The 27,148-nt window shown below is 48.5% G+C and overlaps 1 protein-coding gene across 1 annotated transcript in view; it reads left to right on the top strand.

Moving 5' to 3' along the window:
* Window positions 1-6,303: 6,303 nt before the first annotated feature.
* LOC141059314 (uncharacterized) overlaps window positions 6,304-27,148 on the top strand; it is a 150,880-nt gene continuing 130,035 nt past the window's right edge. Inside the window, exon 1 of the mRNA XM_073555641.1 lies at window positions 6,304-6,415. Coding sequence (XP_073411742.1) covers window positions 6,389-6,415 — 27 coding nt within the window. The 5' untranslated portion in view covers window positions 6,304-6,388. The remainder of the gene's footprint in view (window positions 6,416-27,148) is intronic.

Below are 27,148 nucleotides of genomic sequence, written 5' to 3' on the forward strand. Positions count from 1 at the left end.
TACCTGGATCAACTATTCTGCTCGGTCTTTGGACCCATGTCCTGCATCAGCTGATTTATGTGTTGAACATGTTGCAAAGGTGCCACTCCATCAGGTGAGCGCAATACTCCCCTATTTTCATTATATCTTGTTATCTGTTAAGAACCTATTTTGCGCTTGTTTGTTCCCCAGTATCTCAACTACAAGAAATCTCTGTAACGCTTTCACGTTACTTGGTTACTTGGTTAAAACCAATGAAGGTCGGCGGGCCGCATTACCTCTGGCAGATTTCCTCTGGGCTGAAAGCTGCGGGGCTCCTTGGGCCTGCCTCCCGTGCCACTTTTCTCTCTCCTGCTCCCCTGCTTGGGCAGAAGAGCCCCTGCCGGCAGGAGGCTCACTGTGTCTGTCCATTGCTGTGAAACGCAGAGCTCACTCCCTACTCTCCCCGTCGCTTACCACTGGGGTTGAGACTTTGAGAGACCTATCCTGGGGCTGTAGTGGCAGTGTTCGTGATTTCCCATCCTAACAGGCACCATACTGGGCAGCGCATCTGGCGGTGACAGGAGGTGAGGGGCAGCCCTGAGGACAGTACTAAAATATGACCCTCAGGTGTATTGAATGCGGTCTTCCATTCGTCACCATGGTGTATATGTATAAGGTTATATGCCCCTCTGACATTGAGTTTGTAAAATCATTTATCTCCAGATAATTGGTTAAACAGGTCAGGTATAAGGGGTAAAGGGTAGGGATTGTGAATCGTGATTTTATTAGTCTCTCTAAAATCCAGGCATGGATGCAGCCCTCCATCCTTTTAACAAAAAACCCTCACGGTGACTGGAGAGGTGGCTGGTCGTATATGAGCCGTAGGCCGGAGTCACACATACCGTATAAAAAAATCGGTCCGTATTTCATGGCCTAGAATAGCAGAAATGCTCCCTGTCATCTGCTATGTCATCTGTGTGCAATACAAAGATGTGTTTTTCTCGCATATAAGCATCCGTGTGACATCTGTATGGTGAGATTTTCTCGCAGCCTTGCAAAATGGACATAATATGGATCCCGCCAAGAATAATTAATGAGGAAGCCTATTTATTGGCTCCACAAGCACCTTCCTCTAAGCAAAAGCCCACGCAATTTTCTTCGCTAGAGAAGGAAAACCGATGGCCAGGGGCCAATATTTCTAGCCTGGGCAAGAGTTAATACCCATGGATCTTCCCAGGCTATGAATATCAGCCCGCAGCTGTATATTTACGCAGACAGCTGCAGAGTGATAATAATAGCCTAGGAAGGGGCCATGGATATTGACCCCCCCCGGCTAAAAATACCTTTGTTTGTAAGGTGACATTAAGCCCTGTTAATAATGGAGAGGTGTCAATTACACACCTAGCCATTATTAATCCAATAGTCTGAAAGGGTTAATAAAACATACACATTAGGAATAAAGTCTTTTAATGAAATAATTAAACACACAGGTTTTCCATCTTTATTACACTCCCAATCCAAGCAAAGCCATAGTTCTGAAAAAAATAAAAAAGCAACAATATCCCATACCTGTCCTCCATACAGTCAAGTCTGCAATCCAAATCAAGGGGTTAAATAGTTTACAACCGGGAGCAGCATTAATGCGACCAGCCTGGCTGTAAACCACTGGGGAATGAAGGTGAAGCTGCCTGCACAGCCCCCCTGCCTGACCGGAGATGAACTCATTAGTGTGGGAAAGTTTCTGAACATTTTCCCACGCTGCCGAGATCACCTCATGTCAAGCTGGGAGTCTGTGCAGCCTCATGCTTTATTCTTAATGTGTGTGTCTTTTAACTCTTTCAGACTATTTGATTAATAATGGAGAGGTGTCTAATTGACACCTCTCCATTATTAACTGGGTCTAATCTCACCTTTCAATCAAAGGTGACATTAACCCCTTATAATTCCATATGGCACCCCTACATGGCAGTGGGATGAGAGAGGCTAAGTGTAAGAATTGGCGCATCTAACAGATGCGCATTTTCTGGGGTGGCTGGGGGCAGATTTTTTTTTATCCGGGGAGGGCAATAACAATGGTCCCTTTCTAGGCTATTAATATCTGCCCTCAGTCACTGGCATTCCCTCTGTGGCAGAGGAAATTGTGCGGGAGCCCACGCCAGTTTTTTCCGCAAAAAAAAATGCTTTTAACCCCTTTTTGACATCTGACGTACTATCCCGTCCACGGTACCTGGGCCCGTATGACCGGGGATGGGATAGTACGTCACTGCAATCAGCGGCGCTCATGGGGAGAGCGCTGCTGATCGCGGCTGGGTGTCAGTTAATTACCACAGCTGACACCTGGCACTATGTGCCAAGGGTGGTCACGGACCGCCTCTGGCACATTAACCCCTGAGAGCAGGCGCTGAGAAAGCCTCCTGCAGTGCCTGTCAGATTGCTGATCTGACACAGTGCACTGCTAAGTTTCAGATCAGCGATCTGACACTTTATTATATTGTCCTATACTGGGACAATATAATAATGTAAAAAAAAAAAAACAAGTGTAAAAATAATTTTAAAAAAATTCCTAAATAAATTAAAAAAAATTCCCTAATAAATTCTTTTTTTTGTAAATTAAAAAAAAGCAAAAGTACACATATTTAGTATCGCCGCATCCGTAACGACCCGCCCTATAAAACTGTCTCACTAGTTAACCCCTTTAGTGAACCCCTTAAAAAAAATAAAAAACAAAGCAAAAAACAATGCTTTATCGTCATACCGCCGAAAAAAAGTGCAATAACGCACGATAAAAAAGATGTATATAAATAAACATGGAACCGCTAAAAACGTCATCTTGTCCAGCAAAAAACGAGCTGCCATACAGCATCATCAGCAAAAAAATAAGGAAGTTATAGCTCGCAGAATAAAGCGATGCAAAAATATTTTTTTTATATATAAAATTGTTTTTATTGTATAAAAACGCCAAAACATAAAAAAATGATATAAATGAGCTATCGTTGTAATCGTATTGACCCTGAGAAGAAAACCGCTTTATCAATTTTACCACACGAGGAACGGTGTCAATGCCCCCCCCACCCCAAAAGAAATCAATGAAATGCTGGTTTTTGTTAATTCTGCGTCCCAAAAATCAGAAAAAAAAGCGATCAAAAATGTCACGTGCCCCAAAATGGTACCAATAAAAACGTCAACTCGTCTCGCAAAAAATAAGACCTCAAATGACTAAGTGAGTCAAAATATGGAAAAATTATAGCTCTCAAAATGTGGTGTTGCAAAAACTATTTTTACAATAAAAAGCGTCTTTTAGCGTGTGACAGCTGCCAAACATAAAAACCGCCATAAATAGTAAATCAAACCCCCCTTTATCACTCCCTTAGTTAGGGAAAAATAATAAAATTAAAAATATATATTTATTTCCATTTTCCCATTAGGGTTAGGGCTAGGGTTAGGGCCGAGATTAGGGTTAGGGGTGTGGTGGGGTTAGGGTTGGAGTTAGAATTGGGGGGTTTCCACGGTTTAGGCACATCAGGGGCTCTCCAAACGCAACATGGCATCTGATCTCAATTCCAGCCAATTCTGCATTGAAAAAGTCAAACGGTGCGCCTTCCCTTCCAAGCTCTGCCATGCGCCCAAACAATGTTGATGTGGGGGTCCCCCTATAATTAATAGCCAGAAAAGCTACCCAGACAGCTGCAGACTGATATTAATAGCCTAGGATGGGGCCATGGATTTTGACCCCCCGACTAAAAATACCATCACCCAGCCACCCCAGAAAAGGCGCATCTGTAAGATGGGCCAATTCTGGCACTTAGCCTCTCTCATACCACTGCCATGTAGCATATGGGGTAATAAGAGGTTAACTCATCGAGATTAAAGTTTCACTTATTTATTGACATATCATGAACATGTCAAGTCGGGGGAGTGACATAAGGAGTGCAAAGAAGGCTGACAACGGCCGTTTCGCGCTGCTCGACCCGTTGAAGTGCTTGAGCAGCGCGAAACGGCCGTTGTCAGCCTTCCTTGCACTCCTTATGTCACTCCCCCGACTTGACATGTTCATGATATGTCAATAAATCAGTGAAACTTTAATCTCGATGAGTGCGACCTCTTCTCTTTGCATGGATTCCTATGATTGACTGTTTCCAGGTCTGGTACCCGAGATTCCCAGCTGCTGGACTTCTGCATGCCGCACATCATTTGAAGTCACACGGTAACAGCGGTGCCGTCCGCTTTTTATCTTGAGTTTTGTGATTTAATAAGAGGTTAATGTCACCTTTGGTGGGGTTAGGGTTGGAGTTAGAATTGGGGTTTTTTCACTGTTTAGGCACATCAGGGGCTCTCCAAACGCAACATGTTGTCTGATCTCAATTCCAGCCAATTCTGTGTTGAAAAAGTCAAACGGTGCTCCTTCCCTTCCAAGCTCTGCCATGCGCCCAAACAATGGTTTACCCCTACATATGGGGTATCAGCCTACTCAGGAAAAATTACACAACAACTTTTGGGTTCCAATTTCTCCTGTTACCCTTGGAAAAATAAAAAATTGGGGGCAAAAATATTATTTTTGTGGAAAAAATTATGATTTTTTTTATTTTTATGGCTCTACGCTATAAACTTCTGTGAAGCACTTGGGGGCTCAAAGTGCTCACGACACATCTAGATATGTTACTTGGGGGTTCTAGTTTCCAAAATGGTGTCACTTGTGGGGGGTTTCCACAGTTTAGGCACATTAGGGGCTCTCCAAACGTGACATGACACCCACAGACCATTCCATCAAAGTCTGCATTCCAAAACGTCATTACTTCCCTTCTGAGCCCCAACGTGTGCCCATATACAGTCATATGTAAAAGTTTGGGCACCCCTATTAATGTTAACCTTTTTTCTTTATAACAATTTTGGTTTTTGCAACAGCTATTTCAGTTTCATATATCTAATAACTGATGGGCTCAGTTATATTTCTGGATTCAAATGAGGTTTATTGTACTAACAGAAAATGTGCAATCTGCATTTAAACAAATTTTGACCGATGCAAAAGTATGGGCACCCTTATCATTTTCTTGATTTGAACACTCCTAACTACTTTTTACTGACTTCCTGAAGCACTAAATTGGTTTTGTAACCTCATTGAGCTTTGAACTTCATAGCCAGGTGTATCAAATCATGAGAAAAGGTATTTAAGGTGGCCACTTGCAAGTAGTTCTCCTATGTGATTCTCCTATGAAGAGTGGCATCATGGGCTCCTCAAAACAACTCTCAAATGATCTGAAAACAAAGATTATTCAACATAGCTTTTCAGGGGAAGGATACAAAAAGTTGTCTCAGAGATTTAACCTGTCAGTTTCCACTGTGAGGAACATAGTAAGGAAATGGAAGAACACAGGTACAGTTCTTGTTAAGCCCAGAAGTGGCAGGCCAAGAAAAATATCAGAAAGGCAGAGAAGAAGAATGGTGAGAACAGTCAAGGACAATCCACAGACCACCTCCAAAGACCGGCAGCATCATCTTGCTGCAGATGGTGTCACTGTGCATGGTGTTGTAAAAATGAGAAATCGCTGGTCAACTTTTAACCCTTATAACTTCCTAACAAAAAAAAATTTGGTTCCAAAATTGTGCTGATGTAAAGTAAAAGTAAATGTGGGAAATGCTACTTACTAAGTTTTTTGTGATTTAAGGGCATAAAAATTCAAGGTTAGAAAATTTTCAAAATTTAAGCCAAATTTCCATTTTTTCCACAAATAAACACAAGTTATTTGAATGAAATTTTACCACTAACATGAAGTACAATATGTCACGAGAAAACAATGTCAGAATCACCGGGATCCATGGAAGCGTTCCAGAGTTATTACCTCATAAAGGGACAGTGGTCAGAATTGTAAAAATTGGCCTGGTCATGAACGTGCAAACCACCCTTGGGAGTAAAGGCGTTAAAATACACCTACAGCTCCAAAATGTAACACACACACACTACTAACATTAATAGGGATATATATCAATATTACTGATATGCAATGGTGGTTTACTGTATGTAAACCATGTCTCCTATCCTGTTGGGTTCTGTATTCCTTGCTAGTATGACGCCGGCTTCAGCCGGACTCTGGAAACGGTTAAACAAGTGAGATTTCGGCATTTTGGCTCCTGGTATGGAGTCGATAACACAATCATATGCCGCCATATAGTAGCCATCCGGTAACTGGTGATAATTCCCTCATGTGTGGGGTCTATTTGTCTCCAGAGAAATCACACGTTACATTCCACACACAACACTGTGTAGAAAAGGCGGCGCGGGGGAATTGTGCCAGTAGTGAGGGGGAATAATGGCGGGAAGGTCACTGACTGAGGAGAAGGCTCCAAGTCTGCACTCCGGAGATCATGTGACCCCTGACTCCTCCCCTCCTGTGACCTCATCACAGGTCCTGTGCGCACAGAGCAGCCATATATGTGGAGTGCGGCTCTGCGGGTGGAGGTAAGTGCGGGAGGCGCCATTATTCTCTATGTGGAGTGCGGCTCTGCGGGTGGAGGTCGGTGCTGGTGGCTCCATTATTCTCTATGTGGAGTGCGGCTCTGCGGGTGGAGGTCGGTGCCGGAGGCGCCATTATTCTCTATGTGGAGTGCGGGTGGAGGTCGGTGCTGGAGGCTCCATTATTCTCTATGTGGAGTGTGGCTCTGCGGGTGGAGGTCGGTGCCGGAGGCTCCATTATTCTCTATGTGGAGTGCGGGTGGAGGTCGGTGCTGGAGGCTCCATTATTCTCTATGTGGAGTGCGGCTCTGCGGGTGGAGGTCGGTGCCGGAGGCTCCATTATTCTCTATGTGGAGTGCGGGTGGAGGTCGGTGCCGGAGGCTCCATTATTCTCTATGTGGAGTGCGGGTGGAGGTCGGTGCCGGAGGCTCCATTATTCTCTATGTGGAGTGCGGGTGGAGGTCGGTGCCGGAGGCTCCATTATTCTCTATGTGGAGTGCGGGTGGAGGTCGGTGCTGGAGGCTCCATTATTCTCTATGTGGAGTGGGGCTCTGCGGGTGGAGGTCGGTGCCGGAGGCTCCATTATTCTCTATGTGGAGTGCGGGTGGAGGTCGGTGCTGGAGGCTCCATTATTCTCTATGTGGAGTGTGGCTCTGCGGGTGGAGGTCGGTGGCGGAGGCTCCATTATTCTCTATGTGGAGTGTGGCTCTGCAGGTGGAGGTCGGTGCTGGAGGCTCCATTATTCTCTATGTGGAGTGTGGCTCTGCGGGTGGAGGTCGGTGCTGGAGGCTCCATTATTCTCTGTGGAGTGCGGCTCTGAGGGTGGAGGTCGGTGCTGGAGGCTCCATTATTCTCTATGTGGAGTGCGGCTCTGCGGGTGGAGGTCGGTGCTGGAGGCTCCGTTATTCTCTATGTGGAGTGTGGCTCTGCGGGTGGAGGTCGGTGCTGGAGGCTCCATTATTCTCTATGTGGAGTGCGGGTGGAGGTCGGTGCCGGAGGCTCCATTATTCTCTATGTGGAGTGCGGCTCTGCGGGTGGAGGTCGGTGCTGGAGGATCCATTATTCTCTATGTGGAGTGCGGGTGGAGGTCGGTGCCGGAGGCTCCATTATTCTCTATGTGGAGTGTGGCTCTGCGGGTGGAGGTAAGTGCTGGAGGCGCCATTATTCTCTATGTGGAGTGCGGCTCTGCGGGTGGAGGTTGGTGCTGGAGGCGCCATTATTCTCTATGTGGAGTGCGGCTCTGCGGGTGGAGGTCGGTGCCGGAGGCGCCATTATTCTCTATGTGGAGTGCGGGTGGAGGTCGGTGCTGGAGGCTCCATTATTCTCTATGTGGAGTGTGGCTCTGCGGGTGGAGGTCGGTGCCGGAGGCTCCATTATTCTCTATGTGGAGTGCGGGTGGAGGTCGGTGCTGGAGGCTCCATTATTCTCTATGTGGAGTGCGGGTGGAGGTCGGTGCCGGAGGCTCCATTATTCTCTATGTGGAGTGCGGGTGGAGGTCGGTGCCGGAGGCTCCATTATTCTCTATGTGGAGTGCGGGTGGAGGTCGGTGCCGGAGGCTCCATTATTCTCTATGTGGAGTGCGGGTGGAGGTCGGTGCCGGAGGCTCCATTATTCTCTATGTGGAGTGCGGGTGGAGGTCGGTGCCGGAGGATCCATTATTCTCTATGTGGAGTGGGGCTCTGCGGGTGGAGGTCGGTGCCGGAGGCTCCATTATTCTCTATGTGGAGTGCGGGTGGAGGTCGGTGCTGGAGGCTCCATTATTCTCTATGTGGAGTGTGGCTCTGCGGGTGGAGGTCGGTGGCGGAGGCTCCATTATTCTCTATGTGGAGTGTGGCTCTGCAGGTGGAGGTCGGTGCTGGAGGCTCCATTATTCTCTATGTGGAGTGTGGCTCTGCGGGTGGAGGTCGGTGCTGGAGGCTCCATTATTCTCTGTGGAGTGCGGCTCTGAGGGTGTAGGTCGGTGCTGGAGGCTCCATTATTCTCTGTGGAGTGCGGCTCTGAGGGTGGAGGTCGGTGCTGGAGGCTCCATTATTCTCTGTGGAGTGCGGCTCTGCGGGTGGAGGTCGGTGCTGGAGGCTCCATTATTCTCTATGTGGAGTGCGGCTCTGCGGGTGGAGGTCGGTGCTGGAGGCTCCATTATTCTCTATGTGGAGTGCAGCTCTGCGGGTGGAGGTCGGTGCTGGAGGCTCCATTATTCTCTATGTGGAGTGTGGCTCTGCGGGTGGAGGTCGGTGCTGGAGGCTCCATTATTCTCTATGTGGAGTGCGGCTCTGCGGGTGGAGGTCGGTGCTGGAGGCTCCATTATTCTCTATGTGGAGTGTGGCTCTGCGGGTGGAGGTCGGTGCTGGAGGCTCCATTATTCTCTATGTGGAGTGCGGGTGGAGGTCGGTGCCGGAGGCTCCATTATTCTCTATGTGGAGTGCGGCTCTGCGGGTGGAGGTCGGTGCTGGAGGATCCATTATTCTCTATGTGGAGTGCGGGTGGAGGTCGGTGCTGGAGGCTCCATTATTCTCTATGTGGAGTGCGGGTGGAGGTCGGTGCTGGAGGCTCCATTATTCTCTATGTGGAGTGCGGCTCTGCGGGTGGAGGTCGGTGCCGGAGGCTCCATTATTCTCTATGTGGAGTGCGGCTCTGCGGGTGGAGGTCGGTGCTGGAGGCTCCATTATTCTCTGTGGAGTGCGGCTCTGAGGGTGGAGGTCGGTGCTGGAGGCTCCATTATTCTCTATGTGGAGTGCGGCTCTGCGGGTGGAGGTCGGAGCTGGAGGCTCCATTATTCTCTATGTGGAGTGCGGCTCTGCGGGTGGAGGTCGGTGCCGGAGGCTCCATTATTCTCTATGTGGAGTGCGGCTCTGCGGGTGGAGGTCGGTGCTGGAGGCTCCATTATTCTCTGTGGAGTGCGGCTCTGAGGGTGGAGGTCGGTGCTGGAGGCTCCATTATTCTCTATGTGGAGTGTGGCTCTGAGGGTGGAGGTCGGTGCTGGAGGCTCCATTATTCTCTATGTGGAGTGCGGCTCTGCGGGTGGAGGTCGGTGCTGGAGGCTCCATTATTCTCTATGTGGAGTGCGGCTCTGCGGGTGGAGGTCGGTGCTGGAGGCTCCATTATTCTCTATGTGGAGTGTGGCTCTGCGGGTGGAGGTCGGTGCTGGAGGCTCCATTATTCTCTATGTGGAGTGCGGCTCTGCGGGTGGAGGTCGGTGCTGGAGGCTCCATTATTCTCTATGTGGAGTGTGGCTCTGCGGGTGGAGGTCGGTGCTGGAGGCTCCATTATTCTCTATGTGGAGTGGAGGTCGGTGCCGGAGGCTCCATTATTCTCTATGTGGAGTGCGGCTCTGCGGGTGGAGGTCGGTGCTGGAGGATCCATTATTCTCTATGTGGAGTGCGGGTGGAGGTCGGTGCCGGAGGCTCCATTATTCTCTATGTGGAGTGCGGCTCTGCGGGTGGAGGTCGGTGCTGGAGGCTCCATTATTCTCTGTGTGGAGTGTGGCTCTGCGGGTGGAGGTTGGTGCTGGAGGCTCCATTATTCTCTATGTGGAGTGCGGGTGGAGGTCGGTGCCGGAGGCTCCATTATTCTCTATGTGGAGTGCGGCTCTGCGGGTGGAGGTCGGTGCTGGAGGATCCATTATTCTCTATGTGGAGTGCGGGTGGAGGTCGGTGCCGGAGGCTCCATTATTCTCTATGTGGAGTGCGGCTCTGCGGGTGGAGGTCGGTGCTGGAGGCTCCATTATTCTCTATGTGGAGTGTGGCTCTGCGGGTGGAGGTCGGTGCCGGAGGCTCCATTATTCTCTATGTGGAGTGCGGCTCTGCAGGTGGAGGTCGGTGCTGGAGGCTCCATTATTCTCTATGTGGAGTGTGGCTCTGCGGGTGGAGGTCGGTGCTGGAGGCTCCATTATTCTCTATGTGGAGTGCGGCTCTGCAGGTGGAGGTAAGTGCTGTAGGCTCCATTATTCTCTATGTGGAGTGCGGCTCTGCGGGTGGAGGTCGGTGCTGGAGGCTCCATTATTCTCTATGTGGAGTGCGGGTGGAGGTCGGTGCTGGAGGCTCCATTATTCTCTGTGTGGAGTGCGGGTGGAGGTCGGTGCTGGAGGCTCCATTATTCTCTATGTGGAGTGCGGCTCTGCGGGTGGAGGTCGGTGATGGAGGCTCCATTATTCTCTATGTGGAGTGCGGCTCTGCGGGTGGAGGTCGGTGCTGGAGGCTCCATTATTCTCTATGTGGAGTGCGGCTCTGCGGGTGGAGGTCGGTGTCGGAGGCTCCATTATTCTCTATGTGGAGTGCGGCTCTGCGGGTGGAGGTCGGTGCTGGAGGCTCCATTTTTCTTTATGTGGAGTGCGGCTCTGCGGGTGGAGGTCGGTGCTGGAGGCTCCTTTATTCTCTGTGGAGTGCGGCTCTGAGGGTGGAGGTCGGTGCTGGAGGCTCCATTATTCTCTATGTGGAGTGTGGCTCTGAGGGTGGAGGTCGGTGCTGGAGGCTCCATTATTCTCTATGTGGAGTGCGGCTCTGCGGGTGGAGGTCGGTGCTGGAGGCTCCATTATTCTCTATGTGGAGTGCGGCTCTGCGGGTGGAGGTCGGTGCTGGAGGCTCCATTATTCTCTATGTGGAGTGCGGCTCTGCGGGTGGAGGTCGGTGCTGGAGGCTCCATTATTCTCTATGTGGAGTGCGGCTCTGCGGGTGGAGGTCGGTGCTGGAGGCTCCATTATTCTCTATGTGGAGTGTGGCTCTGCGGGTGGAGGTCGGTGCTGGAGGCTCCATTATTCTCTATGTGTAGTGCGGCTCTACGGGTGGAGGTCGGTGCTGGAGGCTCCATTATTCTCTATGTGGAGTGCGGCTCTGTGGGTGGAGGTCAGTGCTGGAGGCTCCATTATTCTCTATGTGGAGTGCGGCTCTGCGGTTGGAGGTCGGTGCTGGAGGCTCCATTATTCTCTATGTGGAGTGCGGCTCTGCGGGTGGAGGTAAGTGCTGGAGATTCCCCATTAGGCCGGAGTCACACTAGAGATAAATACGGACGAGTGAGAGGCGCAAAAACCACGCATTGCACTCAGACCAATGTTTGGGGCAGCTCCCATTAGCTATATATTTCTCGGTCGTCCTTTAGGGGCTGAAAACATCACAGCATGCTGCAATTGTCGGCATCTTCCTCTAAAAATATGCCAATGTAAGTCTATGGGGGCGAGAAATATACGGATTACACACGGACCAGATGTGTGACTTGCGAGAAACACGCATCCGGTGCCTTTTAACGAAAGCCGTCAATTCATTTTGCGATATAGTAAAATCACACTGACGGGTTTAAGAAAGAAGAGATATAGACACATAGAATATATATATATATTTATATTTCATAGAGTTTTACATAGCAAAATAGCCGCTAAATCAGGGGTGGGGAACCTTTTTTCTGCCGAGGGCCATTTGGAATTTTATAATAGCGTTCGGGGGCCGTATAAAATTATTAATAATGATGAGCGAGTATACTCGTTGCTCGGGTGTCCTCCGAGTATTTTGGCGTGCTCAGAGATTTACCGTATTTTTCGCTTTATAAGACGCTCCGGATTATAAGACGCACCACAATTTTTGAGGAGAAAAATAAGAAAAAAATATTTTTTAATAAAATGGTGGTGCCTCTTATAATCCTTGCATCTTATTGCTTACCGGGGTTGGTGGCTGCGGTGTAGAGGGGTCCCAGGCTTGCTGCTGGAGGAGGCAGGCATGGAGTGATGCTGCAGGCCGCATTCAGGGATGAGGGGGGGCTCCGATGTGTGCTGTTGCTGCTGCAGAGTCTTGTGCTGGTGTCAGGTTTCTCCACTTGTCCGGCGGTTGGAAGCCGGTGCTGCGGGTGCTCCAGTGCGGCGTTGTGTGCCCATCGATGCCCGGGGCTCTGCCGACATTGTTCGACAGACCAGAGCCCCAGCATTTCCTCGGTTCCCTGTATATGTGCGCTGAAGTGCCGGTAAAAAAAAAATGGCCGCCGGCGCGTGCGCAGATGGGATCTCGGGACCAGTTCTCGAGAGATGAGATCTGAAATCTCATCTCTCGAGAGCTGGATCCCGAGATCCCATCTGCGCACGCGCGGCGGCCATTTTTTTGCAGGCACCACCGCGCGCACACAGGGAACCCAGGGAAAATGGCCGCCGGCGCGTGCGCAGATGGGATCTTGGGACCCACCTCTCGAGAGATGAGATTTCAAATCTCATCTCTCGAGAACTGGGTCCCGAGATCCCATCTGCGCACGCGCCGGCGGCCATCTTTTTACCGGCACACAGGGAACTGAGGAAATGCCGGGGCTCTGGCCTGTCGCACAATGTTGGCAGAGCCCCGGGCATCGACGGGCACACAACGCGGCACCGGACACACCCGCAGCAGCGGCCAGCAACCGCCAGACGCCCCCGATCACAGCCTAGGTAAGGCATGTCCGCTTTGTAAGACGCACCCCTGTTTTCCCCCCAAATTTTGGGGGAAAAAAAGTGCGTCTTACAAAGCGGAAAATACGGTAGTTTCTGTCGACGCATTTGCATGGTTTGCGGCTGCTGGACAGCCTGAATAGATGTGGGGATTCCTTACCAAACAGGCATTCCTCACATGTATTCAGCCTGTCCAGAAGCCATTAATCATGCAGCTGAGACGACGAAACGTAAATCTCCAAGCACGCCAAAATACTCAGAGGACACCTGAGCATGCTCAGGAAAGCCAGTGCAACGAGTATACTCGCTCATCACTAATTAATAACTTAAACATTAGCCAACTATTTTTAGTCAAACATTTAAATAACTCCTACCTAATGTGATGGCTGGAATGACTTCTCTTTGTTGAGGCGTTTGATATTGGGAGGTATTGATGATGTTGCGTTTCCAAACTCCGTCGAAGTGCATTGATTTTATCCAGACGCAGTTGGCCTTTCAATTCATTGAGCTTTGCATGTTTTGTGCTGTAATGACGCTCCAGATTGGCTTTTTTCATTACTGCTAATGCATCAGCACAAACCAGGCACACAGGTTTGCCTTTGACTTCAACAAAAAAATAACCATTTGTCCATTTATCTTGAAAACCACGACACTCTGCATCAACTTTTCTTTTCTTTACACTGGCCATTTTGTCTCACCACTACCTGAACCTATTTGAAAAATAAAAATCATGACTGAGCAAAATAATTTCAAGGGAACCTGTCACCTGTAAAAACGCTATTACCCTGCAGATATAGGTTAATAGCGTTTGAATCCTGCTTGGCGCCTGCAGATTGAACCCCGCTGAACTTTAAGCCATCTTCCCAGTGCACCCGTTTCCCCAGTGCAGCCGTCTCCCCAGTGCAGGCTCCACTCATTACCCCCCCGGCGCTCATTGTCCCCCCCCCAGCGCTCATCCCCCCCAGCCCCCAATCTCCACCTGGCTCATTCTACCCCCTCAACACTCATTATCCCCCCGGGCTCATTCTGTCCCCCGCCGCGTCGCCGCCGTCGCTCATTCCATACGGCTCACCCATGCCGTGGCTTGGTCCGTTCCCTTCTGCTGCGGGTATAAGTACTTCCTGTTTGTGTGTGTGTGTGAGCAAGCAATCACCAGTAACATGGTACCGCTCATTAAGGTCATGAATATGGGCCTATGAGAGTGGAGTTGAGTCCATATTCATGATCTTAATGAGCGGTACCACGTGTGACCGCACACTCACACAGGACCATCAGAGCTGCAGTGCAGGCACCGCTGGAGGAGGTATGGAGGGGGCAAATGGCAAATATGGCCCTGCTGAGCACTGATGGGAAAAGCGCGGCACAGTACCGCGCGCACCTCTTAAAGGACCCGCGGCCAAAAAATGGGGAAAGTGACTGCGGGCCGCACAAGATGATATGGCGGGCAGTATATGGCCCGTGGGCCAGACGTTCCCCACCCCTGCGCTAAATCAATTGCTGGCTTCTGTAAAATCAATACAAAACCCAACATGAAATGACACATGTTTTACATACAGTAAACAATTTCATTTCATTTAAGTTTTTATGTCTTTGCCTAATAATTATATTAGGGTATGTGTGTAAAATTTGGGACATGTAGGTGTTAAATTAAGGAGTTAATTCGTTGAAAAAATTTGTTTGGGCTCCCGTGGTAATTTCTCAACCAGAGAGGGAAAGCCAGTGATTGAGGGCATATGAAAAACTAAATGAAATAAAATGGTTTACTGTATGTAAACCATATGTCATTTCATTTCGGGTTTTGTAATAATTTTACAGAAGCCGGCAATTGATTTAGCGGCTATTAGGTTATGTAGAACTATATGAACTATAAATATACACTCACTGGCCACTTTATTAGGTACACCTGTCCAACTGTGTGTTAAGACTTAATTTCTAATCAGCCAATCACATGGCGGCAACTCAGTGCATTTAGGCATGTAGACATGGTCAAGACAATCTCCTGCAGTTCAAACCGAGCATCAGTATGGGGAAGAAAGGTGATTTGAGTGCCTTTGAACGTGGCATGATTGTTGGTGCCAGAAGGGCTGGTCTGAGTATTTCAGAAACTGCTGATCTACTGGGATTTTCACGCACAACCATCTCTAGGGTTTACAGAGAATGGTCCGAAAAAGAAAAAAAATCCAGTGAGCGGCAGTTCTGTGGCCGGAAATGCCTTGTTGATGCCAGAGGTCAGAGGAGAATGGGCATACTGGTTCGAGCTGATAGAAAGGCAACAGTGACTCAAATTGCCACCCGTTACAACCAAGGTAGGCAGAAGAGCATCTCTGAACGCACAGTGCGTCGAACTTTGAGGCAGATGGGCTACAGCAGCAGAAGACCACACTGGGTACCACTCCTCTCAGCTAAGAACAGGCATCTGATGGCTAATTTCAGCAGGATAATGCGCCATGTCATAAAGCTCGAATCATCTCAGATTGGTTTCTTGAACATGACAATGAGTTCACTGTACTCAAATGGCCTCCTCAGTCACCAGATCTCAATCCAATAGAGCATCTTTGGGATGTGGTGGAACGGGAGATTCGCATCAGGGATGTGCAGCCGACAAATCTGCGCCAACTGTGTGATGCCATCATGTCAATATGGTCCAAAATCTCTGAGGAATGCTTCCAGCACCTTGTTGAATCTCTGCCACGAAGAATTGAGGCAGTTCTGAAGGCAAAAGGGGGTCCAACCCGTTACTAGCCTGGTGTACCTAATAAAGTGGCCAGTGAGTGTATATATATGTGTCTCAATTACATGTATGTATGTACATATATATCAAAACTATGAATTAACAAATGTGGTATTATATAATTAACAAAAAAGTGTGAAACAACTGAAAATATGTCTTATATTCTAGGTTCTTCAAAGTAGCCACCTTTTGCTTTGATTACTGCTTTGCACACTCTTGGCATTCTCTTGATGAGCTTCAAGAGGTAGTCACCATAAATGGTTTTCACTTCACACGTGTGCCCTGTCAGGTTTAATAAGTGGGATTTTTTGCCTTATAAATGGGGTTGGGACCATCAGTTGTGTTGTGTAGAAGTCTGGTGGATACACAGCTGATAGTCCTACTGAATAGACTGTTAGAATTTGTATTATGGCAAGAAAAAAGCAGCTGAGTAAAGAAAAATGAGTGGCCATCATTACTTTAAGAAATGAAGGTCAGTCAATCTGAAAAATTGGGAAAACTTTGAAAGTGTCCCCAAGTGCAGTGGCAAAAACCATCAAGCGCTACAAAGAAACTGACTCACATGAAGACCGCCCCAGGAAAGGAAGACCAAGAGTCACCTCTGCTGCGGAGGATAAGTTCATCCGAGTCACCAGCCTCATAAATCGCAGGTTAACAGCAGCTCAGATTAGAGACCAGGTCAATGCCACACAAAGTTCTAACAGCAGACACATCTCTACAACAACTGTTAAGAGGAGACTTTGTGCAGCAGGCCTTCATGGTAAAATAGCTGCTAGGAACCCACTGCTAAGGACAGGCAACAAGCAGAAGAGACTTGTTTGGGCTAAAGAACACAAGGAATGGACATTAGACCAGTGGAAATCTGTGCTTTGGTCTGATGAGTCCAAATTTGAGATCTTTGGTTCCAACCACCGTGTCTTTGTGCGACGCAGAAAAGGTGAAAGGATGGACTCTACATGCCTGGTTCCCACCGTGAAGCATGGAGAGGAGGTGTGATGGTGTGGGGGTGCTTTGCTGGTGACACTGTTGGGGATTTATTCCAAATTGAAGGCATACTGAACCAGCATGGCTACCACAGCATCTTGCAGCGGCATGCTATTCCATCCGATTTGCGTTTAGTTGGACCATCATTTATTTTTCAACAGGACAATGACCCCAAACACACCTCCAGGCTGTGTAAGGTCTATTTGACCAAGAAGGAGAGTGATGGGGTGCTACGCCAGATGACCTGGCCTCCACAGTCACCAGACCTTAACCCAATCGAGTTTGGGGTAAGCTGGACCGCAGAGTGAAGGCAAAAGGGCCAACAAGTGCTAAGCATCTCTGGGAACTCCTTCAAGACTGTTGGAAGACCATTTCCAGTGACTACCTCTTGAAGCTCATCAAGAGAATGCCAAGAGAGTGCAACGCAGTATTCAAAGCAAAAGGTGACTACTTTGAAGAACCTAGAATATAAGACATATTTTCAGTTGTTTTCACACTTTTTTGTTAATTATATAATTCCACATGTGTTAATTCATAGTTTTGATGCCTTCAGAGTGAATCTACAATTTTCATAGTCATGAAAATAAAGAAAACTCTTTGAATGAGAAGGTGTGTCATTGGGCTCCGTGATATGTCCATTTTGCAAGCCCGTAAGAAAATCTCGGCATACGGATGCTTACACTACCGTTCAAAAGTTTGAGGTCACCCAGACAATTTTGTGTTTTTCATGAAAACTCATACTTGTATTAATCAAATGAGTTGCCAAATGAATTTAAAATATAGTACAGACATTGACAAGGTTCGAAAAAAAGATTTTTATTTGAAATAATAATTTTCTCCTTCAAACTTTGCTTTCGTCACAGAATGCTCCCTTTGCAGCAATTACAGCATTGCAGACCTTTGGCATTCCAGCAGTTAATTTGCTGAAGTAATCTGGAGAAATTTCACCCCATGCTTCCAGAAGTCCCTCCCACAAGTTGATTTGGCTTGATGGGCACTTTTTGCATACTATACGGTCAAGCTGCTTCCACAACAGCTCAATGGGGTTGAGATCTGGTGACTGCACTGGCCATGCCATTACAAATAAAATACCAGCTGCCTGGTTCTTCCCTAAATAGTTATTGCATTATTTGGAGGTGTGCTTTGGGTCATTGTCCTGTTGTAGGTTGAAATTGGCTTCAATCAAGCGCTGTCCACAGCGTTGCAAAATGGAGTGATAGCCTTCCTTATTCAAAATCCCTTTTACCTTGTACAAATCTCCCACTTTACCTGCACCAAAGCAACCCCAGACCATCACATTACCTCCACCATGCTTGCCAGTTGGCGTTAGGCACTTCCAGCATCTTTTCAGTTGTTCTGCATCTCATAAATGTTCTTCTGTGTGATCCAAACACCTCAAACTTGGATTAGTCTGTCCATACCACTTTTTTCCAATCTTCCTCTGTTCAATGTCTGTGTTCTTTTGCCCATATAAATCTTTTCCTTTTATTAGCCAGTCTCAGATATCGCTTTTTCTTTGCCACTCAGCCCTGAAGGCCAGCATCCCGGAGTCGCCTCTTCACTGTAGACGTTGACACTGGCGTTTTGTGTGTACTATTTAACCCTCCGTCAGGAACAATATTCGCACTAACTCGTAATGGAACAATGTACTTGTCAAGCGCAGGCTAGAAAAATGCCTAGAATATCTAATTTTCTCAATTTCAGTGATCTAAAAGTGATCAGAGACCTTCATAGGGATGTAATAAAAGAGACTACACATTATCAGGTGCAAAACAAACCCATTTACTCAACATAAAAGTAATAACTTTGATATACACAAATTTCAAAACTCCTGAGACGTACACTTTCATTTGTAAGAAAATCTGCCTTATTTATATGAAATATACACAAACCTTTCTCTATACATTCATAAAACAAGATAAATAAACAATAGTAATGACTAAAAACATTACATGCCAACCTTATAAAGTGTGATGTGTTCGGGACCAATGAGCCTGAGAAGCCAGCACAGCTATATCTTCCTTCCTGAAGCTCTGCAGACCAACTGTGGTATCAGGTTTCACACATCAGCTAGAGCCAGGAGACTATCTAGAGGGAGGGGGTTTCCTGAAAATCTGGTGAGAAGGGAGAAATGAAAGTAGAAGAGCTGCGCCTGTCAGATCCATTGTTCCTGACAGAGGGTTAATTAAACTGCCAGTTGAGGACCTGTGAGGCGTCAATTTCTTAAACTGCAGATTCTAATGTAATTGTCTTGTTGCTCGGTTCTGCAGTGGGGCCTCCCACTTCTCTTTCTACTCTGGTTAGAGTCTATTTGTGTTCTCCTCTGAAGGGAGTGGTACACACCATTGTAGGAAATCTTCAGTTTCTTGGCAATTTCTCGCATGGAATAGCCTTCATTTCTAAGAACAAGAATAGACTGTCGAGTTTCACATGAAAGTTCTTCTTTTCTGGCCATTTTGAGAGTATAATGGAATCAACAAATGTAATGCTCCAGATTCTCAACTAGCTCAAAGGAAGGTCAGGTTTATAGCTTCTCTAATAAGCCAAACTGTTTTCAGCTGTGCTTTTAAACTTGTACAAGGGTTTTCAAGGGTATTCTAGCCATCCATTAGCCTTCTTATACAGTTAGCAAACACAATGTACCATAAGAACACTGGAGTGATGGTTGTTGGAAATGGGCCTCTATACACCTATGAAGATACTGCATTACAAACCAGACGTTTTGCAGCTAGAATAGTCATTCACCACATTAACAATGTATAGAGTGTATTTCTGAATCATTTAATGTTAGCTTCATTGGAAAAAAAACTGCTTTTCTTTCAAAAATAAGGAAATTTCTAAGTGACCCTAAACCTTTGAACGGTAGTGTATATGCGCAAAAAACGCAGCCACACCTTGACAACGGATAACATACGGATCACTGTTCAGGGAAGATGTCTGCGTATTACGACCGTAAAATATGGTCCGTATTTGTATACGTTGTGTCTGACTCCAGCCTTACTGAGCGCAGGGGACATTAACCCCTTCAGCACTGAGACTCTTTGGGTTTTTGTTGTCACTTTATAAATATCATTGTTTTTGTTCTGTTTCCTGTAATAGATACCTATGACCCAACTATAGAAGACAGGAAGTGAGGAAGCAGATTGTTCTCATAGTACAGGGCCTCTTTTTTGGCCCCACACAGTGTAATGCCCCCATTATGCCCATGAAAACAGGGTTCTGCCCTCACAACCAGCTGCCTAGGGCACTTTACCATGGGCCAGAACCTCACATTCTTCCCCGGCACCCCGTTCCTATGCTTGGCCCCAAATCTGTTCAGGCTTTGGGACTATGGCCTTTATAATATCAGGAAGCTGCGTCATCAAGGTCACCCGACCTGGTGTACCCTCTAGACTCTTCCTGCCTGAAACGCTCCCTCTTCCCATTGATTCTTTAGGGTCCCGTCTGGACGGCAGATGGCAGTCTTTTTGTACAAATGCTGCACAGCCCTGAGGATGCCTTCTTTTTATGACACACCTTTTTACACTCCTTACACAGTATATAGGATGCCCCTCACACGGTATTATATTTCCACTGTATTGGCATCTCTCATACAAAAGATATTTCCACGCTACCGCCATACCCCCACATACAGTATGATATTTTCACAGTACCGCAATTCCCTCCACACAGTATAATGTTTCCACAGTACCACCATCCCACCTCACAAAGTATTTTGTTCTCACAATAGCGGCTTCCTACACACAGGATAATGTTTCCTCAGGAATGCCATCCCCCCTCACACACAGTATAATGTCCCCACAGTACTGCCTTCCCCCCACTTTCTATTGATCTCACAAAACTTCCCCCTACATGCATAACCCCTTTACCCCCAAGGGTGGCTTGCACGTTAATGACCGAAGCCCTTTAACCCCAAAGAGCATGGCATGCACATGAATGATGATGTTGACTGGGTGGGTGGGGTTAGTGCCCAATGCTCTCCTGTCCTGGAAGAGGAGCTGCTGCCAGAGAGTCCAGAGCAATCTCTGTGCAGGCAGTGTGCTTTTCTACTGGTGATCTGTGCCCCCTAGCTATATGCCCCCCTGTGATCTATTTGCCACCCAGCTATGCAGCCATATGCCCCATGTGATCTGTGCCCTCCAGCTATGTCCCCCCCAGCTATGCAGCTATGTGCCCCCCATGAGCTCTGGGCCACTCAGTTATGTTTACCCATGTGATCTGTGCCCCTCAGCTATATGCCCCCTGTGATCTGTCCCCTCCAGCAATATGCCCCCCTCTGATCTGTGCTCCCCCAGCTATATGCACCCCTGTGATCTGTGCCCTCCTAGCTATGCAGCTATATGCCCCCTGTGATCTGTGCCCTCCAGCTATATGCCCCCAGTGATATCTGTGGCTCCCAGCTTTGTGCCCCCTGTGATCTGTGTGCCCCCCTGCTATGTACCCCCTGTGATATTTGTGCTCCCATGTGATCTCTGTGCCCCCTGTGATCTGTCCCCTCCAGCTATGTGCCCCTCCATCATCTGTGCCCCCCAGCTATGTGCACCACTGTGACCTCTGTGCTCCACCCCTGTGATCTTCATGTCACCCCGATGATCTATATGCCTCCCTGGTGATGCCTGTCCCCTCAGTGCTGTATATCCCCCCTATGTCTGCATGTGCCCCCAATTGAGTTGTATATTCCCAGTGCTGCATTAACCTCAAAGCTGCAGTATATCCACCCGTGTACTGTATATGCCCCCAACTGTGATATATATATAGCCCCCAGTGATGTATGTGACTCCACCAGTGATGTATATCCCCCCCAGGGACATATGTACCCCCAGTGTTGTCTGTGCTTCCTAGTGATGTATATAGCCCTTCAGTGATGTCTATTCCCTCCAGCCTCCCTGGTGATGAATGTGTCCCAGCATCTCCTTTGATGTCTATGCCCCCCCAGTCCCTCCTGTAATTTATATGACCCCAGAGTCTCCTGTGATGCATATATAGCAGTCTCAATGTTTCCTATGTTATGTACTGTATGTACAGCAGTTCCAGCGTCTCCTATGTGATGTATATTCAGCTGTCCCAGTGTCTCCTGTGTGATGTATATACAGCTGTCTCAGCATCCTCTATGTGATATAGATACAGCAGTCTCAGAGTCTCCTATGTGATGTATATACAGTAGCCCCAGCGTCTCCTATGTGATGTATATGATTTACAAAACTTATAACAAAAAGTTGACTGCTCTCATGCCCAACACAAACCTGGAAAAGCAGTGATGGTGCTTGGTGAACCTTGGTCCAATTACAGAGTCATTGTGGTCTTCTATTGATTCTTTTATATGTCCATATAATTGTATCAAATATCATAAAGATAAATTTTGGCATATCAAACTAAATACATATTACAGTGAAATCGTGGTATTAAACAGTTCCTCATAAAATCATCTGGATGATGTCCGTCCACTTATATAAAGTAATAGTACACCTGAGATCATTGCTTGTGGCTGTGCACTGGGTAAAATTGTAAAAACACAAAATAGGGGATAATTAGTTAGTAGTGCCCATGTCATGCGATGGTGGTTAGTGGAACCCCCGGTGAATTACCTGGTATAGGCTCCGCCATTGTTACGTAGGGCTTGACGCCCTACTTGTGCACCAAATACTGACTCTTGAGTGCCATGTCTTTATACTTGATACCCCATATGTGGGACAAAATTATTGTATATGGAAACGTTGGGGCTCAGAAGGGAAGTAGTGACGTTTTAGAATGCAGACTTGATGGAATGGTCTGCAGGCTTCATGTTACATTTGCAGAGCCCCTGATGTGCCTAAACAGTGGAAACCCCCCCACAATTGACCCATTTTGGAAACTAGACCCCCCAATAAACTTATGTAGATGTGTGGTGGGCACTTTGAACTCCCAAGTGCTGCACACAAATTTATAATGTAGAGCCGTAAAAATAAAAAATCATATTTTTTCCTCAAAAATTATATTTTCACCCCAATTTTTTATTTTCCCAAGGGTAACAAAAGAATTTGGACCCCAAAAGTTATTGTGCAATTTGTCCGGAGTACGCTAATACCCCATATGTGAGGGTAAACCACTGTTTGGACACATGGCAGAGCTTGGAAGGGAAGGAGCGCCAGATTTTACTGTTATGGTCTGCAGGTGTCATGACCCACTGGGAGTGCCCATGAGGTGCCAAAACAGCAGAATCCCCCATAAGTGACCCCATTTTACAAACTACACCTCTCAATAAATTAATCTAGGGGTGCAGTGATCATACTGACACCATGGGTGTGTCAGAGAATTTTATACCATTGGGCAGCCATGCGGAGAGACTCGGGAGGAGCGGAACGCTATTTGCCTATTCAAGTGAATGGGTCTGTGCACATGTCAGTGTGTTTCCATGGACCGTGTGTCCGTTGGCAAAATATGCTGACACATCTGTTTTTTAATGTCCGCATGGACCACAAAACATCCAGCACATGTGCATAGGCATAACCCACGTGGATGTCATCCATGTGACACGCATCGGCACTGGGGAAGAAGCGTTACAGTAAGTGCTGTTTCCCGGCGCCGGGTGCTGAACACGGCTCTCACCATTCTATCCTGCTCTGCCAACAATCGGCACAAGCAGGGGAGAATGAATCTCTCCTGCTTGTGCTGATCGCCGCCAGCAGAGCAGGGGAGAATAATAGCTCTGCATGCTATAGAAGCTGTCAGCGCTGCAGTTTCTGTACACTGCCCTGAGACTTCCTGATATGCACTGCGCATGGCAGGAAGTTTCTCAGCTATGGAGACCTGGATGTCATCATGATGACAACGGGTCTCCATGGCAGTGATCGGGACCCTATGTCACGCCGCGGGGGCTCCGATCCAAAGGAAGAGGGGCTGTCAGCCCTCTGCCTGCTCCCGGAATGCTGTGATCGTGTTCGATTGCAGCATTTCGGGGGTTAAAGTGCCGGGAGCGGTCTGTGACCACTCCTGGCACTTAGTGCTGGGGATTAGCTGTGAGAATCAGTTGACACCCGGCCACGATCGGCCGCACACCACCCATGTGCGTGGTCAATCGGCGATGACGAACTATTCCGTCCATGGGAAGTAAAGCCCAGGTCACATGACGGAATAGTACGTCTAATGGTAGAGAGGGGTTAAAGGGGGCCTGTGCCAGCACTGGCACTGGGCTCCCCCGACTCATGGACCCCATAGCGTGTGTCCCCCCCATTCACCCAGGGCCCCCAGCGCTTACCTGGGTTTGTTGGGTGGTGCCGCCGGTCCTAGTCATTGGGGTGGGTCAGGACTGCTTACACGCGCCCGAGCGCACCTCTGCCTCCTGCATTTTTAAAGGGCCCACGTTCCTTTTTTTTCCCTTCCTCCTTCTCTCTGGGGTGTAACGGGCATTTCACAGGTGTCTCTGTGGGCCAAGCCAACCCTGGTTGCTCTTTTATATGATGACTGTCGGTTGCGCTCTATTAGGGGAACTGCCGGTTGTGCTCTGTTATGATGACAGTTGGTTGCACTCTTTTAATGTGACTCTTGATGGCGCTCTATTATGGTGCCTGTTGGTTGCACTCTATTATGAGGACTGTCGGTGGCTTTCTGTTATGAAGACTGTCAGTGTCGCTCTATTATGTAGACTGTCAGGTGCACTCTGTTATGATGACTGTCGGTTGCGCTTTGTTATGTAGACTGTCAGTTGCGCTCTGTTATGATGACCGTTGGTTGCACTCTATTATGATGACTGTTGGTTATGCTCTGTTATGAGGACTGTCGGTTGTGCTTTGTTATGATGACTGTCGGTGGCGCTCTGTTATGACTGTCGGTGGCGCTCTGTTATGACTGTCGGTGGCACTCTGTTATGACGACTGTTGGCTGCGCTCTGTTATGAGGACTGTCGGCGGCGCTCTGTTATGATGACTGTGGTTGTGCACTGTTATGTTGACTGTCGGTTGCGCTCTGTTATAACTGTCGGTGGCACTGTTATGATGACTGTCAGTGGTGCTCTGTTATAACTGTTGGCTGCGCTCTGTTATGAGGACTGTCAGATGTACTCTATTATGGTGACTGTCAGTGGTGCTCTTTTATGGTAACTGTCGGTTGCACTCTATTATGATGACTGCCGGTTGCGCTCTGTTATGAGGACTGTCGGCTGCTTTCTGTTATGAGGTCTGTCGGCTGCGTTCTGTTATGAGGACAGTCGGTGGCGCTCTATTATGGTTACTGACGGTTGCGCTCTGTTATGGTGACTGTCGGTTATGCTCTGTTATGATGACTGTCGGTTGTGCTCTGTTATGATGACTGTCGGTTGCGCTCTATTATGATGACTGTCGGTTATGCTCTGTTATGAGGACTGTCGGTTGCGCTCTGTTATGAGAACTGTCAGTTGCGCTATGTTATGATGACTGTCGGTTGCGCTCTGTTATGATGACTGTCGGTTGCGCTCTGTTATGATGACTGTCGGTTGCGCTCTGTTATGGTGACTGTCGGTTATGCTCTGTTATGATGACTGTCGGTTATGCTCTGTTATGATGACTGTCGGTTGTGCTCTGTTATGATGACTGTCGGTTGCGCTCTGTTATGATGACTGTCGGTTATGCTCTGTTATGAGGACTGTCGGTTGCGCTCTGTTATGAGGACTGTCGGTTGTGCTCTGTTATGATGACTGTCGGTTGTGCTCTGTTATGATGACTGTCGGTTGTGCTCTGTTATGATGACTGTCGGTTGTGCTCTGTTATGATGACTGTCGGTTGCGCTCTATTATGATGACTGTCGGTTGTGCTCTTGTATGATGACTCGGTTATGCTCTATTATGATGACTGTAAGCTGCTCTCTGTTATGATGACTGTCGGTTGTGCTCTGTTATGGTGACTGTCGGTAGCGCTCTGTTATGATGACTGTTGGTTGCACTCTGTTATGATGACTGTGGTTGTGCACTGTTATGAGGACTGTCGGTGGCGCTCTGTTATGACGACTGTTGGCTGCGCTCTGTTATGACGACTGTGGTTGTGCACTGTTATGATGACTGTCGGTGGCGCTCTGTTATGAGGACTGTCGGTGGCGCTCTGTTATGAGGACTGTCGGTGGCGCTCTGTTATGAGGACTGTCGGTGGCGCTCTGTTATGAGGACTGTCGGTGGCGCTCTGTTATGAGGACTGTCGGTGGCGCTCTGTTATGAGGACTGTCGGTGGCGCTCTGTTATGAGGACTGTCGGTGGCGCTCTGTTATGAGGACTGTCGGTGGCGCTCTGTTATGAGGACTGTCGGTGGCGCTCTGTTATGAGGACTGTCGGTGGCGCTCTGTTATGAGGACTGTCGGTGGCGCTCTGTTATGAGGACTGTCGGTGGCGCTCTGTTATGAGGACTGTCGGTGGCGCTCTGTTATGAGGACTGTCGGTGGCGCTCTGTTATGAGGACTGTCGGTGGCGCTCTGTTATGAGGACTGTCGGTGGCGCTCTGTTATGAGGACTGTCGGTGGCGCTCTGTTATGAGGACTGTCGGTGGCGCTCTGTTATGAGGACTGTCGGTGGCGCTCTGTTATGAGGACTGTCGGTGGCGCTCTGTTATGAGGACTGTCGGTGGCGCTCTGTTATGAGGACTGTCGGTGGCGCTCTGTTATGAGGACTGTCGGTGGCGCTCTGTTATGAGGACTGTCGGTGGCGCTCTGTTATGAGGACTGTCGGTGGCGCTCTGTTATGAGGACTGTCGGTGGCGCTCTGTTATGAGGACTGTCGGTGGCGCTCTGTTATGAGGACTGTCGGTGGCGCTCTGTTATGAGGACTGTCGGTGGCGCTCTGTTATGAGGACTGTCGGTGGCGCTCTGTTATGAGGACTGTCGGTGGCGCTCTGTTATGAGGACTGTCGGTGGCGCTCTGTTATGAGGACTGTCGGTGGCGCTCTGTTATGAGGACTGTCGGTGGCGCTCTGTTATGAGGACTGTCGGTGGCGCTCTGTTATGAGGACTGTCGGTGGCGCTCTGTTATGAGGACTGTCGGTGGCGCTCTGTTATGAGGACTGTCGGTGGCGCTCTGTTATGAGGACTGTCGGTGGCGCTCTGTTATGAGGACTGTCGGTGGCGCTCTGTTATGAGGACTGTCGGTGGCGCTCTGTTATGAGGACTGTCGGTGGCGCTCTGTTATGAGGACTGTCGGTGGCGCTCTGTTATGAGGACTGTCGGTGGCGCTCTGTTATGAGGACTGTCGGTGGCGCTCTGTTATGAGGACTGTCGGTGGCGCTCTGTTATGAGGACTGTCGGTGGCGCTCTGTTATGAGGACTGTCGGTGGCGCTCTGTTATGAGGACTGTCGGTGGCGCTCTGTTATGAGGACTGTCGGTGGCGCTCTGTTATGAGGACTGTCGGTGGCGCTCTGTTATGAGGACTGTCGGTGGCGCTCTGTTATGAGGACTGTCGGTGGCGCTCTGTTATGAGGACTGTCGGTGGCGCTCTGTTATGAGGACTGTCGGTGGCGCTCTGTTATGAGGACTGTCGGTGGCGCTCTGTTATGAGGACTGTCGGTGGCGCTCTGTTATGAGGTCTGTCGGTGGCGCTCTGTTATGAGGACTGTCGGTGGCGTTTTGTTATGATGACTGTCGGTGGCGCTCTGTTATGAGGACTGTCGGTGGCGCTCTGTTATGAGGACTGTCGGTGGC

The sequence above is a fragment of the Dendrobates tinctorius genome, unplaced genomic scaffold (genome assembly GCF_039654945.1).
Source record: "Dendrobates tinctorius isolate UK_male_01 unplaced genomic scaffold, ASM3965494v1 ptg000226l, whole genome shotgun sequence".
Lineage (NCBI taxonomy): Eukaryota > Metazoa > Chordata > Amphibia > Anura > Dendrobatidae > Dendrobates > Dendrobates tinctorius.